A 19596-nucleotide genomic window follows, 5' to 3' on the forward strand; every position below is an offset into this window, starting at 1 on the left:
GCGCCGCGCGCAGCAATTTGTGTCCATCAATAGTTGATTGTGTGCCACTTAGAGCCTAATGAAGATTTAATGGAGGCGATTGGTGGCTCGGTGCTGAAGTGGGGAGTCAGCTGGAATCCGCACTGACTCGCCTCTCTGCCACATTAGAGACGGTCGGAAAGGTCATCTCTCTCCCCCCCCGACGTTCTCTCCAAATGACATTTGTCGTTCGCGTGTCATTTTGAGGATGTGCTGTAGAGCTAATTTCAACCCTGTTCACATCCAAGGTCCATTATTTACTCGGCATTTGAGCCACGGACCACCATGTGATGACATTTAGCCTCTCAGACCCATTTGAGCCACGGACCACCGTTTGATGACATTTAGCCTCTCAGACCCATTTGAGCCACGGACCACCGTTTGATGATATTTAGCCTCTCAGACCCATTTGAGCCATGCACGGACCACCGTTTGAAGACATTTAGCCTCTCAGACCCATCTGAGCCACGGACCACCATTTGATGACATTTAGCCTCTCAGACCTAGCCCAAACATTTAGACATTTAGACCGTAGTTTTCAATAAAAAAAATATTTTAATCCACTCCGTCCATACTCCTCCATTGTAAATGCGCAACAGAACATTGTCCGCGCCCCTAGTGGCCAGGGTTCTGTTGCGCATTTACAATGGAGAGAAAACCAAGATGGCCGCCAGATTCCGAGACAGAGTATGGACTTTAGTATGGACGGAGTGGATTAAAATATTTTTTTTATTGAAAACTACGGTCGCTACGGAAGTAATTGTTTTCCGAACACCCACCGGACATGTGGGGCAATCTTGATTATTTTTAGATTTTGCATTTGTACAAGGTAAGAGTGATTTTGAGGCAGAAACGTAAACACGAGCCCTCTTAAAGGGGACCTAGTCGTTTAGACTCTCGTTGAGAGATTCGTCAGAATCGAAAAAAACCTCTACGAGAGTCTAAATGTTTGGGCTATCTCAGACCCATCTGAGCCACGGACCACCATTTGATGACATTTAGCCTCTCAGACGAAAGAGAAATAAATATAAAAAAATGTTAATGACGTTGAGAAGATTTAGAACACTTTCTTGTGTAGGTTTTAGATATTTTAGATTTTTGCAGTGAGCCCAGTGTCTCTGATGTCATCGACACTGGGCTCACTTCCTTCCTGCATGGACTACAATTCCCATAATGCTTTGGTGCACTGCTCCTCCTTGTGGATAGAGGGAGTGCCTGTCTTACTGATCAACATGTAGTCCAAGGACTGTCTAAAGAGGATGAGACGCGAAGACCGTACGGGCGACGCCATGTTGCTTATGGAAGGAAAGAAACATGCGCAATGGGCTATATGCAGCCAACACTTCCGCGTTCAGCTTCCTTGGTCTCAACTGCGCATGTTTCTTTCCTTCCATGGAGCACTATAAGCAACATGGCGTCGCCCGTACGGTCTTCGCGTCTCGTCCTTCTTAGACAGTCCTTGATGTAGTCCAGGAAGAAACATAGCTTTTTCAGAAAACTGTCAGGATGTAGAAGACATTTTTAGAATCTGATCTCAGGTCAGAATGGGTTAAGAGCGTCTGATAAATGCCTACATTGTAAATTGTTTCCGTTTACACCACCTGTTTGTTTGTTTGTTTGTTTGTTTGTTGACTATGTAACGCCCGGGATTCGAACCCTGGTCACCCGAGTGGAAAGCCATCTTAACCACTAAGCCAAAAGGAATTCCCTTAAAGGGACACTTCACCCTTTTTGCAAAATAATATATGTTAATGACGTTTAGAAGATTTAGAACACTTTCCTGGGGGGTCTTTATGTGTGTAAAATGTGGTTCATGTCTCCACCAGGGGGTAAGGTACCCTGTAATAATGTAATGCTTCATGTCTCCACCAGGGGGTGACGTACCCTGTAATAATGTAATGCTTCATGTCTCCAACAGGGGGTGACGTACCCTGTAATAATGTAATGCTTCATGTCTCCACCAGGGGGTGACGTACCCGGCCTGCCACGGCATCTGGAGTAAATGGGCTCCACCTCTAGAGAGGAGCCGGCTGGCGACCATCTCCTTCTGTGGTAAATATATAAACTACTAACATCTCCTTCTGTGGTAAATATATAAACTACTAACATCTCCTTCTGTGGTAAATATATAAACTACTAACATCTCCTTCTGTGGTAAATATATAAACTACTAACATCTCCTTCTGTGGTAAATATATAAACTACTAACATCTCCTTCTGTGGTAAATATATAAACTACTAACATCTCCTTCTGTGGTAAATATATAAACTACAAACATCTCCTTCTGTGGTAAATATATAAACTACTAACATCTCCTTCTAACCTCCCACAGGGCAGCACACCTAAACCTAACCTTAACCCCTCACCAACCCTTAACACACCCCTCACCAACCCTTAACACACCCCTCACCAACCTTAATCTGGTCGTTTTAAGCACCCATCACCAACCTTAATCTGGTCGTTTTAAGCACCCATCACCAACCTTAATCCGGTCGTTTTAACGCACCCCACACCAACCTTAATCCGGTCGTTTTAACGCACCCCTCACCAACCTTAATCTGGTCGTTTTAACGCACCCCTCACCAACCTTAATCCGGTCGTTTTAACGCACCCCTCACCAACCTTAATCTGGTCGTTTTAACGCACCCCTCATCAACCTTAATCCGGTCGTTTTAACGCACCCCTCACCAACCTTAATTCAGTCGGACCAATGCTGTCTAACCAAACTATGCCTCCCATGCTAACCCTCTGTGATGCTAACCCTGTGTGATGCTAACCCTGTGTGATGCTAACCCAGTGTGATGCTAACCCTCTGTGATGCTAACCCTGTGTGATGCTAACCCTCTGTGATGCTAACCCTCTGTGATGCTAACCCTCTGTGATGCTAACCCTGTGTGTGCACTTTACCTTAGACAGCACTTCTTAGACTTATATAGCATTTGAAACAGACTTATAGCATGTCATGTAGACAGCACAATAAGTGCATTGTATGTAGTCATAGCACTTCATAGTATATATGTACAGCATAGTATAGCATATATGTATAGTTTATATGTATAGTGTCATTATATAGATATGTTCTAGTTATAGTTTATATGTATAGTGTCATTATATAGATATGTTCTAGTCACGTTCTTAGCTTACGCATGTTTCGCGATAAATGCATTTTACATATGTGACGTATTCCCATGCTTTTTGTTCTTGCTTAATGTAAATCGCTCTGGATTAAGAGCGTCTGATAAATGCCTAAATTGTAAATTGTAAATTGTGTTGCAGGGTCCTATGCAGGTGCAGTGATCGCCATGCCTCTGGCAGGGATCCTGGTTCAGTACCAAGGCTGGCCTTGTGTCTTCTACCTCTATGGTGAGTACAGCCTCAGTCATGTACTGTATGTATTTGTATGTACATACATGTCGTTTTGGCGTGATCTGCTACATGGTTAATGTGTTTGTAGGCCTACATGTGTTACAGGTAGTTTCGGGGTGGTGTGGTACATGGTTTAATGTATGTGTATGTACGTGCAGGTAGTTTCGGGGTGGTGTAATGTATGTGTATGTACGTGCAGGTAGTTTCGGGGTGGTGTGGTACATGGTTTAATGTATGTGTATGTACATGCAGGTAGTTTCGGGGTGGTGTAATGTATGTGTATGTATGTGCAGGTAGTTTCGGGGTGGTGTAATGTATGTGTATGTACGTGCAGGTAGTTTCGGGGTGGTGTAATGTATGTGTATGTACGTGCAGGTAGTTTCGGGGTGGTGTAATGTATGTGTATGTACGTGCAGGTAGTTTCGGGGTGGTGTAATGTATGTGTATGTACATGCAGGTAGTTTCGGGGTGGTGTAATGTATGTGTATGTACGTGCAGGTAGTTTCGGCGTGGTGTAATGTATGTGTATGTACATGCAGGTAGTTTCGGGGTGGTGTAATGTATGTGTATGTATGTGCAGGTAGTTTCGGGGTGGTGTAATGTATGTGTATGTATGTGCAGGTAGTTTCGGGGTGGTGTAATGCAGGGGTTCTCAACCCGTGGGTCGCGACCCCTCGGGGGGTCGCCAAATTATTTTAGGGGGTCCCCAATTATTTTCCAAAAAAAAAAAAAAAAGATTTATTTTTTTAATTTGTTTTTCACGATTTTTCAAAAATAGCAGACCTACAAGCTCGTAGCGTGCCACTCGGTGGCGCGCTATGAGCTTGTAGATCTGCTATTTTTAAATAGCTAAATTATAACAATGCTTAAAACACCAAAAGGGGTTCCCGCCCAAAATGGTTTAAGGTTATTGTAGCAGTCAATTTATATTGGGGGTTGGGAGGGGGCGGGGGTCCCGAGACGTTGCCAAAGCATTTCCGGGGGTCCCCGGCCAAAAACGTTGAGAACCCCTGGTGTAATGTATGTGTATGTATGTGCAGGTAGTTTCGGCGTGGTGTGGTACATGTTCTGGATCCTGGTGTCCTATGAGAGCCCAGCAGAACATCCCACCATCAGCGATGAGGAGCGCCGCTACATCGAGGAGAGCATCGGAGAGAGCGCCCAGATGTTGGGAGCCATGGAGGTACCAGTACTTTATAGAGTATTTATACTTTACACTGCTGATGGGAGCCATGGAAGTGAGTACTTGTACTTTATCCCGCTGGGCGAGGAGCCTTGTTGTTTTCACTGGCTCAAGTACTATTTTGTTATTTTTTTTCAGGGCCGCTAGCCCCTCCCATATTCAGCTGTAGATTTCACGGAGTGCATGTGTTTGGTCCGACTAGTCATTGGTCAGAAACACGACAACCTGCACCTCAAACCCTAACCTAACCATAACCGCAAGCACGGGAGCAGGCGCTAGTCCGAGGTGCGGACGCATGTCGAACCAATGCTCCGTCGGACCATAGTATGCCTCCCAGATTACACAAACATTAAATGCCATTGACAATGAGTAGAGTCGCTGCTTCTTCGCCTGGAAATGAGCCAGCTTAGGTGGTTCGGGGCATCTGGTTAGGATGCCTCTTGGGCGTCTCCCTAGGGAGGTCCTCGAGGCACGTCCCACTGGGAGGAGACCCCGGGGCAGACCAAGGACCAGATGGAGGGATTACATCGACTCACTGGTCTTGGAATGCCTCGGGATCCCCCAGGAGGAAGTCACTAATGTTGCTCTGGAGAGGGAAGTCTGGAGCTCTCTGGTGGAGCTGTTTCCCCCGCGACCCGACTACGGATAAGCGGTTGAAGATGGATGAATGTATTGACAATGAATGGAGAATTTACGTCATATGTAGACGAGCAAATCGGCTATTTTTTGTTAAAGATAGAGTGTTGTGATTTGTTTCCACCCTAAAACATGATCATCAGGTCTTATTGTTATATAAGGAGGTATAATCTTTTCCAAAAAATTTACAGTATTTGTTAAAATGTTGTTTTTATGTGGACACGCCCACCAGTTCATTAAGTATGCCTGGTTTGCCTGGTGGGTGGTGATGGGTGGTGATCCACCTGAACTGAAGCCGCACCCACAGCTGTAGTTGTATGATAAAGGGGGAGGGGTTAGGGGAGGGGCTGATAGTGTGATGTCACTAAATTACTGTTTATTTCATTGGCCCGTTTGACTGTCAAGGGTTCAGCCTCCAGGAAGAAACCCTAAATACAAAGTTAATACACCATTGCACATAAAAACGACTCCAGGGTGTCTAGTGAAGTACTGTCACCTCATAGACACATGAGGGAACCCCTTTTGGTATTTTAAACATTATGTTATAATTTAGCTATTGAAAAATAGCAGATCTACAAGCTCATAGCGCTTCACTGAGGGGCGCGCTATGAACTTGTAGGTCTGATATTTTTGAAAAATCGTTAAAATGTGCCTCAAATCTTTCAGAAAATTGTCCTGATTTAAAAACCTTTTTTTTTTTAAATTTCAACGTCAGGTCTGAATGGGTTAAATTCCCATTGACAATGAATGGAGTATTCAGCTGTCTGTTTTCTGTGTTCTGTCTGTCTCGTAGAAGTTCGGAACCCCCTGGAGGAAGTTCTTCACCTCCATGCCCGTCTACGCCATCATCGTGGCCAACTTCTGCCGCAGTTGGACCTTCTACCTGCTGCTCATCAGCCAGCCGGCGTACTTCGAAGAGGTGTTCGGCTTTGAGATCAGCAAGGTACGAACTACCATTTAAACTACTATCAGTAAGGTACGAACTACCATTTAAATTACTATCAGTAAGGTACGAACTACCATTTAAATTACTATCAGTAAGGTACAAACTACCATTTAAACTACTATCAGTAAGGTACATTTAAACTACTATCAGTAAGGTACGAACTACCATTTAAACTACTATCAGTAAGGTACATTTAAACTACTATCAGTAAGGTACAAACTACCATTTAAACTACTATCAGTAAGGTACATTTAAACTACTATCAGTAAGGTACGAACTACCATTTAAACTACTATCAGTAAGGTACGAACTACCATTTAAACTACTATCAGTAAGGTACATTTAAACTACTATCAGTAAGGTACAAACTACCATTTAAATTACTATCAGTAAGGTACAAACTACCATTTAAACTACTATCAGTAAGGTACGAACTACCATTTAAACTACTATCAGTAAGGTACAAACTACCATTTAAACTACTATCAGTAAGGTACGAACTACCATTTAAACTACTATCAGTAAGGTACAAACTACCATTTAAACTACTATCAGTAATGTATGAACTACCATTTAAACTACTATCAGTAAGGTACAAACCACCATTTAAACTACTATCAGTAAGGTACAAACTACCATTTAAACTACTATCAGTAAGGTACAAACTACCATTTAAACTACTATCAGTAATGTATGAACTACCATTTAAACTACTATCAGTAAGGTACAAACTACCATTTAAACTACTATCAGTAAGGTACAAACTACCATTTAAACTACTATCAGTAAGGTACATTTAAACTACTATCAGTAAGGTACATTTAAACTACTATCAGTAAGGTACATTTAAACTACTATCAGTAAGGTACGAACTACCATTTAAACTACTATCAGTAAGGTACATTTAAACTACTATCAGTAAGGTACATTTAAACTACTATCAGTAAGGTACGAACTACCATTTAAACTACTATCAGTAAGGTACATTTAAACTACTATCAGTAAGGTACAAACTACCATTTAAACTACTATCAGTAAGGTACGAACTACCATTTAAACTACTATCAGTAAGGTACGAACTACCATTTAAACTACTATCAGTAAGGTACAAACTACCATTTAAACTACTATCAGTAAGGTACAAACTACCATTTAAACTACTATCAGTAAGGTACAAACTACCATTTAAACTACTATCAGTAAGGTACAAACTACCATTTAAACTACTATCAGTAAGGTACGAACTACCATTTAAACTACTATCAGTAAGGTACAAACTACCATTTAAACTACTATCAGTAAGGTACATTTAAACTACTATCAGTAAGGTACGAACTACCATTTAAACTACTATCAGTAAGGTACAAACTACCATTTAAACTACTATCAGTAAGGTACAAACTACCATTTAAACTACTATCAGTAAGGTACAAACTACCATTTAAACTACTATCAGTAAGGTACAAACTACCATTTAAACTACTATCAGTAAGGTACATTTAAACTACTATCAGTAAGGTACAAACTACCATTTAAACTACTATCAGTAAGGTACAAACTACCATTTAAACTACTATCAGTAAGGTACATTTAAACTACTATCAGTAAGGTACAAACTACCATTTAAACTACTATCAGTAAGGTACAAACTACCATTTAAACTACTATCAGTAAGGTACAAACTACCATTTAAACTACTATCAATAAGGTACAAACTACCATTTAAACTACTATCGGTAAGGTACGAACTCTTACTCTGACCCCCAGAGAAGAGATGGTCAGTGTGTGTATGAACTCTGACCCCCAGAGAAGAGATAGTCAGTGTTTGTATGAACTCTGACCCCCAGAGAAGAGATGGTCAGTGTTTGTATGAACTCTGACCCCCAGAGAAGAGATGGTCAGTGTGTGTATGAACTCTGACCCCCAGAGAAGAGATAGTCAGTGTTTGTATGAACTCTGACCCCCAGAGAAGAGATGGTCATTGTTTGTATGAACTCTTACCCCCAGAGAAGAGATGGTCAGTGTTTGTATGAACTCTGACCCCCAGAGAAGAGTGTGACGAATGAATCACGTTGAGGCCGAGACCTGAGGCAGATTCTATAAATGTCTTCTAAATCCTGACAGTTGAAAAACCCTCATGTTTCTATGTCAGTGGTTCTCAAACATTTTCATGTCAAGGACCCCCAAAAATATGTAATTGGCCGCCATCTGAAAATATGTAGTTCCAGGGACTACAAGCTCCAGGGACTACAAGCTCGTAGCGCGGCACCGAGTGCCGCACTACGAGCTTGTAGATCTGCTATTTTTCAATAGGTAAAGTATAACGTAACGCTTAAAAACACCAAGATGGGTTCCCGTCCTGAAGGGGTTAATTCCGGCGCAGGGCGTTGGGCTTTGAACTCAGCGTGGTAAAAACAATCAGCAGGAACAATCAGCTGGGTGATCCATCACCATGTCTGCTACTAGTGGTGATTCTCAGGCCTGTTTCATTACAAGGACCTCCAGCTTGATTTGCATCGGTTGATAGATACCATCTTTTAGATCTCTGAGAGCCCCGAGTCTCCGGGGACCCCCAGGGGTCCTTGAGGGAGTTCCAGGGGTTCCCCCAGCTACATGATAGTTTGGAACCAAATGGACCCTTATGGGTCTGTAACTCTGAGAGTGTACAAATGGAACCAAATGGACCCTTATGGGTCTGTAACTCTGAGAGTGTACAAATGGAACCGAACGGACCCATTAGGGTCCGTTCGGTTCCATTTGTACACTCTCAGAGTTAAATTAACATTGATTTTACAATAAATAAATTGGGGGGTCCCAGAGATAGAAATGCCCAGAAATGGGGGTCCGTAGACTAATGCATGTCAAACTGGGGGGTCCTTGAAAATAAATGGGTTGAGAATCACTGCTAGAGCCGTAGAAATCTTCTCTTATGGGGGTCCCTGGCATATCTCTTCAAATGGGGGTCCGCGGGCTAATTAGTGTCAATGTGGGGGTCAATGTGGGGGTCCTTGACATGAGAAAGTTTGGGAACCAGTACTACTGTACACTGTGTTGATTTAACCAGTACTACTGTACACTGTGTTGATTTAACCAGTACTACTGTACACTGTGTTGATTTAACCAGTACTACTGTACACTGTGTTGATTTAACCAGTACTACTGTACACTGTGTTGATTTAACCAGTACTACTGTACACTGTGTTGATTTAACCAGTATTACTGTACACTGTGTTGATTTAACCAGTACTACTGTACACTGTGTTGATTTAACCAGTACTACTGTACACTGTGTTGATTTAACCAGTACTACTGTACACTGTGTTGATTTAACCAGTATTACTGTACACTGTGTTGATTTAACCAGTACTACTGTACACTGTGTTGATTTAACCAGTACTACTGTACACTGTGTTGATTTAACCAGTACTACTGTACACTGTGTTGATTTAACCAGTACTACTGTACACTGTGTTGATTTAACGCTGAGAATGTACAAGTGGAACCAAATGGACCCGCCGTGGTTCCATTTGAACACCCACAAGGGTCTAATAATAGTAAAGTATAAGCTTCAATTTATATGGCGCCTGTCATGGACCTGACAACGCTTTACGTCAACAACGTGTACAACCTTCAGACTAAACAAGCAACCAAAGTATTAGCCATAAAATACCAAAAGTGTTTTTCAAAGTGCTTCGACTCCCACACGGTGTGGACCGCAGACTGCAGACCCCCACACGGTGTGGACCGCAGAGTAGACTCCCACACGGTGTGGACCGCAGAGTAGACTCCCACACGGTGTGGACCGCAGACTGCAGACCCCCACACGGTGTGGACCGCAGACTGCAGACCCCCACACGGTGTGGACCGCAGACTGCAGACCCCCACACGGTGTGGACCGCAGAGTAGACTCCCACACGGTGTGGACCGCAGAGTAGACTCCCACACGGTATGGACCGCAGACTGCAGACTCCCACACGGTGTGGACCGCAGACTGCAGACCCCCACACGGTGTGGACCGCAGACTGCAGACTCCCACACGGTGTGGACCGCAGACTGCAGACTCCCACACGGTGTGGACCGCAGAGTAGACTCCCACACGGTGTGGACTGCAAACTGGAGACTGACACACGGTGTGGACCGCAGACTGCAGACTGCCACACGGTGTGGACCGCAGACTGCCACACGGTGTGGACCGCAGACTGCAGACCCCCACACGGTGTGGACCGCAGACTGCAGACTGCCACACGGTGTGGACCGCAGACTGCAGACCCCCACACGGTGTGGACCGCAGACTGCAGACTGCCACACGGTGTGGACCGCAGACTGCAGACCCCCACACGGTGTGGACCGCAGACTGCAGACTGCCACACGGTGTGGACCGCAGACTGCAGACTCCCTCACGGTGTGGACTGCAGACTGCAGACCGCAGACTGCAGACTCCCACACGGTGTGGACCGCAGACTGCAGACCCCCACACGGTGTGGACTGCAGACTGCAGACCCCCACACGGTGTGGACCGCAGACTGCAGACTGCCACACGGTGTGGACCGCAGAGTAGACTGCCACACGGTGTGGACCGCAGACTGCAGACCCCCACACGGTGTGGAGCGCAGAGTAGAAAATAAATCCAAGTCACTCTGTTTTTGATGAAAAAAACATAGATTTATTTTGAGCAAGGCAACAACAATAATATATTATGATGACCAAACGTGCATCGACCTTAGAAAAAAGGGTCTTCATCACATCAGGGTCATCAACGCTTCAAACCGATCATCATCAGTCACACTTAAACACAGCCATGGGTTGATGGTCCAATCGTGTCAAACGTTGGTTAAAACTAATTTGTCAAACCTGAGGAAAAAAAATAGGTGTCTTTTCAAGGCAGCCTTAAAATAGTCCAGCAGTGTTGGAGCACCGAGGAGAGCCTTAACACTCAACCACCGCCAGGGGGCGCTAGTGTTGGAGCACCGAGGAGAGCCTTAACACTCAACCACCGCCAGGGGGCGCTAGCAATAGCTCAGCAACCGCCACCGTTCCATTCTATTTGGATGTAGAAGAAGAGCGCCTCCTTGTCTCTCCAAAACAGCGATGGCGGAGGTGGTCGCGCTGATCGGACTAATGACTACACAAGTCTTTACAGTCTTTAGAGGCATTCATATTTTAGACGTGCGGTCACGGGGAGTTGCTATAGAGCGTCGCAGCCCCGCCCCCTCGAGAGACCCGGAAAATAAATCCCCGTTCATTTTCCTCATAGACTTTTCAGAAAGTATTTATTTAAAGACGTTTACGCCGCGGACAAAGCCAACTCTTGTCGTGACAAATCATGCCAATAAACACAATGTTTTGGGCCAAACAAAGAATTAGAAAGTAGAAGAAAACGGCAGGTTGCAACACTTTTTTTTGTTGTTTTTCTTCTTTGTAATTATTAGTTTGGTCCAAAATATTGTGTTTGTTGTCATGATTTGACACGACTTTGGCTTCGTACGACGCTTAAAAGGTCTTTAAATAAATACTTTTTGAAATGTCTATGAGTAAAATGCATTGGGAATTATTTCCTGGGCCTGGCGTCGTCATGAAAGGGGGCGGGACTGGCGTCGTCATGAAAGGGGGCGGGACTGGCGTCGTCATGAAAGGGGGCAGGACTGGCGTCGTCATGAAAGGGGGCGGGACTGGCGTCGTCATGAAAGGGGGCGGGACTGGCGTCGTCATGAAAGGGGGCGGGACTGCGACGCTCTATTGAACCACTAAACACAGTCGCTTTATTCATCCAGTGCGATCTGAGCTGGAATGAAAAGGACTAGAAAAGCCTCAGCACCACATTTCTGTTGTTCAATGCATTGTGGCTGAAGGTTCACTGCTTGTTTGGGGCATCGGTCTAGTTCTATGTGGCTGAAGGTTCACTGCTTGTTTGGGGCATCGCTCTAGTTCTATGTGGCTGAAGGTTCACTGCTTGTTTGGGGCATCGGCCTAGTTCTATGTGGCTGAAGGTTCACTGCTTGTTTGGGGCGTCGCTCTAGTTCTATGTGGCTGAAGGTTCACTGCTTGTTTGGGGCGTCGCTCTAGTTCTATGTGGCTGAAGGTTCACTGCTTGTTTGGGGCATCGCTCTAGTTCTATGTGGCTGAAGGTTCACTGCTTGTTTGGGGCATCGCTCTAGTTCTATGTGGCTGAAGGTTCACTGCTTGTTTGGGGCATCGCTCTAGTTCTATGTGGCTGAAGGTTCACTGCTTGTTTGGGGCATCGCTCTAGTTCTATGTGGCTGAAGGTTCACTGCTTGTTTGGGGCGTCGCTCTAGTTCTATGTGGCTGAAGGTTCACTGCTTGTTTGGGGCGTCGCTCTAGTTCTATGTGGCTGAAGGTTCACTGCTTGTTTGGGGCGTCGCTCTAGTTCTATGGGGCTGAAGGTTCACTGCTTGTTTGGGGCGTCGCTCTAGTTCTCATTCCATTTGGACTGTGGAAGCTGCTTAACCGTAACTCACCCACTGCCGAGTGTGCTTTTTGACGCCTATCGATACTACTGAGAAGGAACTGTGGACATGCAGGCCTCGTTATCACTATCATCAACAGGCCACATTTGAGCCCCATTTGTAGGCGAGAGGAAGCAGTTGTTTGAAATGGACGTGGATAAGACGTCTGTAACAACCATGTTGAGAAGCATGCTGGAGCCAGACAGACAGACAGACAGACAGACAGACAGACAGACAGACAGACAGACAGACAGACAGACAGACAGACAGACAGACAGACAGACAGATTGAGACATTCCTTCATCTCCTGGTGGATTGATTGGTCGGTGTCTGGATCCCATCAACACCTCCCAGTGTGTTGAACCCTGACCCTCAGAGAGGAGTTGACCCCTGACCCTCAGAGAGGAGTGTGAGGAATGAATCACGTTGCGTTGACAGCTTTAATGCCGGCGCCGGGCGGAGGCGTGACAGCTTGTGATTGCTGCTGCCGCCGCGGCTCTGAGACAATGACGCCATGACGTTACAGCCCAGGGAGGCTCCATCACACACAGAGACACTCTGAGACAATGACGCCATGACGTTACAGCCCAGGGAGGCTCCATCACACACAGAGACACAATGTCTTCTTCTCACTTTGGAGATGGACGTTTTATTCTCTGTCACATTTTCGCAGGTTTACAGGTGTACATCTGTGGGGGGGTGGGGGGGGAGTAGAAGATGGTTGAATATCTTATAATTAACGCAACTATTCTCTCTCTCTGTGTGTGTGTGTGTGTGTGTGCGTGTGTGCGTGCGTGCGTGCGTGTGCGTGTTTAAGTGCGTACGTGTGCGCGTGCGTGCGTGCGTGCATAAGTGTGTGCGTAAGTGTGCGTAAGTGTGCGTAATCTTTTTGGGCCTCAGACCCAAAAAGATTACCATATTATTAATATTAATAATATTATCTATCTATAAAGGCACCACGTCTGTCTGTCTGTCTGTCTGTCTGTCTGTCTGTCTGTCTGTCTGTCTGTCTGTCTGTCTGTACGGCTGTAATCCACGTCACTCGAGAACGGCTCTGATTCGGGCATGCTGGCCTGTTCTGACATCACAACACTCCATATTTGGGCATTGGTAATATAGGAATAAAGGGACACAAAGAGACGGATACAGAACTGAGTCGGTCGGTGTGAGCTCGCCACCGACGGTGTGAGCTCGCCACCGTCGGTGTGAGCTCGCCACCGTCGGTGTGTGAATGTGGGAAGTGAGGACGCTGGCGTCGACTGTTCACCGCTTCACCTCCCAATGTATGAATGAATGAACCTTCACCTCCCAATGTATGAATGGATGAACCTTCACCTCCCAATGTATGAATGAATGAACCTTCACCTCCCAATGAATGAATGAATGAACTTGGAAAAGCGCTATAAAAATGCAATTCATTATTATTATATATTATTGAATGTGTTGTGTTCCGTACGTCCCTCCTCACCCAGGTGGGCATGGTGTTTATAGTATTGTGTTCTGTGTCTCTCCAGGTCGGCATGGTGTCGGCTCTTCCTCACCTGGTAATGACCATCATCGTGCCTCTGGGCGGACAGCTGGCCGACTACCTCCGCCAGCACAACATCATGTCCACCACCATGGTCAGGAAGATCATGAACTGTGGAGGTGAGTCCACAACACCATGTCCTCCTCCTCCATGGTCCAGAAGATCTGAGTCATAACACCATAAGATAATGACTCATAACACCATGGTTCATATGAGTCATAACAACATGGTCCGCGGTGGTTGGATAAACTCATTATTTGTTGTTCTTGTTGTTATGATTTGGAATGGAGGTGGTTGTATAACTCATTATGTCTTGTTGTCAGGGTTTGGAATGGAAGCCACTCTGCTCCTGGTGGTTGGATACTCTCACAGTAAAGGCATGGCCATCTCCTTCCTGGTTCTGGCGGTGGGTTTCAGCGGCTTCGCCATATCAGGTGGGTCTTCATGAGCGGTGGTCCGGGGACCCCCAGGGGTCTTCGTGAGCAGTGGTCCGGGGACCCCCCAGGGGTCTTCGTGAGCAGTGGTCCGGGGACCCCCCAGGGGTCTTCGTGAGCAGTGGTCCGGGGACCCCCCAGGGGTCTTCGTAAGGGACCCCCAGCCAGGGGTCCTTGGAGGGCTTAAAAAATGTGTTAACCCGTTCTGTTGTAACCTATACGTTATACCTACGTAGGGTGACCAGATCCAAACTGTTCATTTGAGGGACAGAAGTATCTCTTGTGTGGGACAAGTGGGATGGGGGGACGGTCCCCCCATCCCACTTGTCCCACACAAAAGATACCGGGTTAGCAACTTACTACTTCAACTGCTATTAAATGCCTTGTTGTCATATTCCACCATAGGCCTATTGGCTATCATTTATAAACTCCTCTGGTGTCTCACATTTTGTTTTAAAATCTTTTTTATTCTATTTTAACAGGCTTAAAAACACATCTTGCAGGAAGAGACAATGAGAGAGCTTTACAACAGAAGTTGTTGCTACACATGTAGCATGTTGCTACACATGTAGCATGTAGCATGTTGCTACACATGTAGCAACATCATTATTCTGTTACATTTTGACACCATAATTACAGAGTGCAGCACTATTGAGATAAATTAGGGTAAAGTGTTGATTTGTTTTCAGTTTCAGATATCGTGATATATCTTTGATTAAGTTTCTTGCAATATATCGAGTATCGTAGATCAGTGGTTCCCAAAAGGGGGTCGGTGAGTTCCAGGGGGTCACCAGCTACATGATCGTTTGGAACAAAATGGACCCTTCTGTAACTCTGAGTATGTACAAATGGAACCTAACGGATCCATTTGTACACTCTCCGAGTTAAATTAACATTGATTTTACAATATAAATTGAGGGTCCCAGAGATAGTAATGCCATTAAATGGGGCAGTTATTGTATCGTGAGCTGACCGTATTGTCCGTATCGCCCCCTAGTGTTGGTACATTTTACGGGTTTATAAAATGCTACGACAATTCTAATTATCCCACATGTGGTTGGTTGTGTTATAGGATTCAACGTCAACCACCTGGACATCGCTCCGCGCTACGCCAGCATCCTCATGGGGATCTCCAACGGAGTCGGCACGCTGTCGGGAATGGTCTGTCCTCTCATAGTGGGAGCCATGACCAAGAACAAGGCAAGTCATTTTACAGTCTTAGGAGCCATGACCAAGAACAAGGCAAGTCATTTTACAGTCTTAGGAGCCATGACCAAGAACAAGGCAAGTCATTTTACAGTCTTAGGAGCTATGACCAAGAACAAGGCAAGTCATTTTACAGTCTTAGGAGCCATGACCAAGAACAAGGCAAGTCATTTTACAGTCTTAGGAGCCATGACCAAGAACAAGGCAAGTCATTTTACAATCTTAGGAGCCATGACCAAGAACAAGGCAAGTCATTTTACAGTCTTAGGAGCTATGACCAAGAACAAGGCAAGTCATTTTACAGTCTTAGGAGCCATGACCAAGAACAAGGCAAGTCATTTTACAGTCTTAGGAGCCATGACCAAGAACAAGGCAAGTCATTTTACAGTCTTAGGAGCCATGACCAAGAACAAGGCAAGTTATTTTACAGTCTTAGGAGCCATGACCAAGAACAAGGCAAGTCATTTTACAGTCTTAGGAGCTATGACCAAGAACAAGGCAAGTAATTTTAGTCTCAGGCCTCATTTCCTCCGGGGTTGAACCCTAGGCTGTTTCCACTGAAAATGAACTGGTTCAGAGGCGACTGTGGCTCAAGAGGTAGAGCAGGTCGTCCAATGATCCATGGGTCGGCGGTTCGAATCCCGGCTCCTCCTGTCTACATGTCGAAGTGTCCTTAGGCAAGACACTGAACCCCAAATTGCTCCCGATGTGCTGGATGGTACCTTGCATGGCTTCCGCCGCAATCGGTGTATGAATGTGTGTGTGAATGGGTGAATGTAATGCACAATCTATGTAAAGCGCCTTGGATAAAGGCGCTATATAAATGCACCATTTACCATTTACCATTTACCTAACAGTTGGTTTGGAACTGGAACAACAACAAATGTCTGCCAGTTCCGTGAAAGCACCAAAGGTTCCAAGAATCTAGAACCAAAGTTCTTTTGGTGGAAAAGGGGCCACATGTTGACGTCATTTCAAAGTACAGATTATTTGATGTATTACTTCTTGCTTACTCTTGCTTACTGTAAGTCGCTCTGGAATAAGAGCATCTGCTAAATGCTTACATTGTAAATTGTGAATTCATAAAGAGTATTTCTGTCCGGCTGCAACAAGAACACGTTCTAAACTACCTTTCTGTCCGGCTGCTCTTCTCAACTCAACACCTTCAAAACGACCTTCCCGCCGTCAGACCCGAGAGGAGTGGCAGTACGTGTTCCTCATCGCCGCCCTGGTGCACTACGGCGGCGTGATCTTCTACGGGATCTTCGCGTCGGGCGAGAAGCAGCCGTGGGCCGACCCCGAGGAGACCAGCGACGAGAAGTGCGGCTTCATCGACGAGGACGAGCTGGCGGAGGAGACGGGCGACATCACGCAGGGCTACGGCGCCGTGATGGCGGCGCCGCCGGGGGGAGGAGGAGGCGGGGCCAAGAGCTACGGCGCCACGGGCCAGCTGAACGGAGGCTGGGTCCAGGACTGGGACAGAACCGAGCAGTACGTCCAGGAGCCGGCCGCGCCGGGCCAGAGCTACGGCCAGGGTGGGTACTCCTAGGAGAACCCATCGACCTTCCTACCGTCGCTACAGCCAGGATGGGTATTCCTAGGAGAACCCATCGACCCATCGACCTTCCTACCGTCGCTACAGCCAGGGTGGGTATTCCTAGGAGAACCCATCGACCTTCCTACTGTCGCCACGGCCAGGGTGGGTGCTCCTAGGAGAAAACACCGGGCCAGAGCTACCCATCGACTACCCATCGACCTTCCAACCATCGCCACGGCCAGGGTGGGTATTCCTAGGAGAACCCATGGATCGACCTTCCTACCATCACTGCAACCAGGGCAGAGTAATCTAGTAAGAGAGTGGCGACACTAGCGTTGACTCCCATTGTAACAATGGAATGCGGAAGTGCTCATTCTATCTCAATGGGATAGTTCCAGCCATAGGAGCAATGTGTGGAACTATAGCCCATAGGTCAAAGTGTGTCGCTACTCTCCTACTCTACACTCTGGACCAGGGTGGGTATTCCTAGGAGAACCCATCGACCCATCGACCTTCCTACCGTCGCTACGGCCAGGGTGGGTATTCCTAGGAGAACCCATCGACCTTCCTACCGTCGCTACGGCCAGGGTGGGTATTCCTAGGAGAACCCATCGACCCAACGACCTTCCTACTCCTAGGATAACCCATGCTACTTCGGCTCACTAAAGGCCACATTCACACTGGTCAGCCAAATCCAGCCTGAATCAGATCTGTGCCAGTAGGTCCAGATTGGAATCCCAATCCCGTTTGTTTCAATGAGTCTTAAACACAAACAAGTCACATGGAATCCGATCTGTATTATAATTTTGTGGGTGGTTAGAACAGTTTACTGCATTCAGACTGAGACGGATCTCCTGAAATCTGAGTTGAAACCACCTCTGAATTTGTGAAGGATTCCATGTGACTTGTTTGTGTTTACACTTACCACTTATTTAGACAAATGGGATTCCAATCTGGATGTATAGCACGGATCTGGTTCAGGCTGGATTTGGATGCCAGTGTAAATGGAACCTAAAAAAAAAGAAAGTAGCCTACAACAAATACTTTTCCCACTTGGGATCGGCACAAATTCAGAAGCGTTAAAACCAGATATTTAAATTCATTCTGTGTATTCAACTTAGGAAAAGAAACAAAACAAAAAAGGCTGCACTATGTAACTTTCCTCAAGTTCTATAACCCACGGATTTGAACCAAACCCGGGGGCTCTGTCCTGCGTGCGCAAGTGCTGACATTTTTAGCCATTGAGCTAATAGAGCCTTATATCTGCTTGCTCAGGGGATAAATAATACACTGACTTTTATTGACCTTCAGGTGAAAAATTGTGCCAAACGAGAAACAACAAAGGATCGTGTCAAAGGTCATGTAAATAGACCAAAAGAAATGTATAAAAAAACTGTATAAAGTTATATCGTATTAACATGCTTACAAAAAATACATTAAAAAGTTACATAGTGCCGCTTTCTAAACGGTAACTCATTTCAAACCAGGGCAGAATATAGAACCAATGAAATGTCGTTTTATTGCAAGAAACAGCATTTCTCCATTAGATTTAAATGTCTCACATATAATATATAAATAGATTACATGGAAACACCATGTTGTTGTACCCCGTCCTTCCTAATAGGTTCCCAAAATAAACCTCGTATAAATAAACTCTACTTGAACAGCACATGAGCCAGACTATCATCCATAGGACCTTTATTCTGAAATATATATATACCACTATCATAGAACCTTTATTCTGAAATATACCACCTTCTGATTGCACTGATACTATTAAGTATTTAAAAAACTTAAAAGAAAAAAACTAGAAGAAGATTCTATTCTATTTCTCCGGTTGTGTTTTTGTGACTGTACATAATATACCTGTTTACTGTTTCTGTGAGACTAGTGTGGATTTATGGGTCTTTGATCTGTGTTGACGTTAATAATAATAATAATAATAATAAATAGAAGGCCATATTTTTCATGGACAGATACCGTTTCAGGGAGATTTTCTGTGTGGGCAGATGTCTGCGTGGGCAGATGTCTGCGTGGGCAGATGTCTGCGTGGGAAGATGTCTGCGTGGGCAGATGTCTGCGTGGGCAGATGTCTGCGTGGGCAGATGTCTGCGTGGGCAGATGTCTGCGTGGGTTGATGTCTGCATGGGCAGATGTCTGCGTGGGGAGATGTCTGCGTGGGCAGATGTCTGCGTGGGTTGATGTCTGCGTGGGCGGATGTCTGCGTGGGTGGATGTCTGCGTGGGCGGATGTCTGCGTGGGGAGATGTCTGCGTGG

The 19596-nt window shown here is 45.6% G+C and overlaps 1 protein-coding gene across 1 annotated transcript in view; it reads left to right on the top strand.

Annotated features, from left to right (window-relative positions):
- Window positions 1-17331, top strand: part of LOC306923228 (vesicular glutamate transporter 2.2-like) — a gene marked incomplete at both ends in the record, with an annotated part of 37262 nt that extends 19931 nt beyond the window's left edge. The window contains 8 exons of the mRNA XM_079501260.1: window positions 1983-2070; window positions 3296-3386; window positions 4430-4568; window positions 5998-6147; window positions 14129-14261; window positions 14466-14576; window positions 15649-15776; window positions 16972-17331. Of these exons, the coding sequence (XP_079357386.1) occupies window positions 1983-2070; window positions 3296-3386; window positions 4430-4568; window positions 5998-6147; window positions 14129-14261; window positions 14466-14576; window positions 15649-15776; window positions 16972-17331 (1200 nt within the window). The remainder of the gene's footprint in view (window positions 1-1982; window positions 2071-3295; window positions 3387-4429; window positions 4569-5997; window positions 6148-14128; window positions 14262-14465; window positions 14577-15648; window positions 15777-16971) is intronic.
- Window positions 17332-19596: the final 2265 nt, after the last annotated feature.

The sequence above is a fragment of the Electrona antarctica genome (genome assembly GCF_951216825.1).
Source record: "Electrona antarctica genome assembly, chromosome: 5".
Classification (NCBI taxonomy): Eukaryota; Metazoa; Chordata; class Actinopteri; order Myctophiformes; family Myctophidae; genus Electrona; species Electrona antarctica.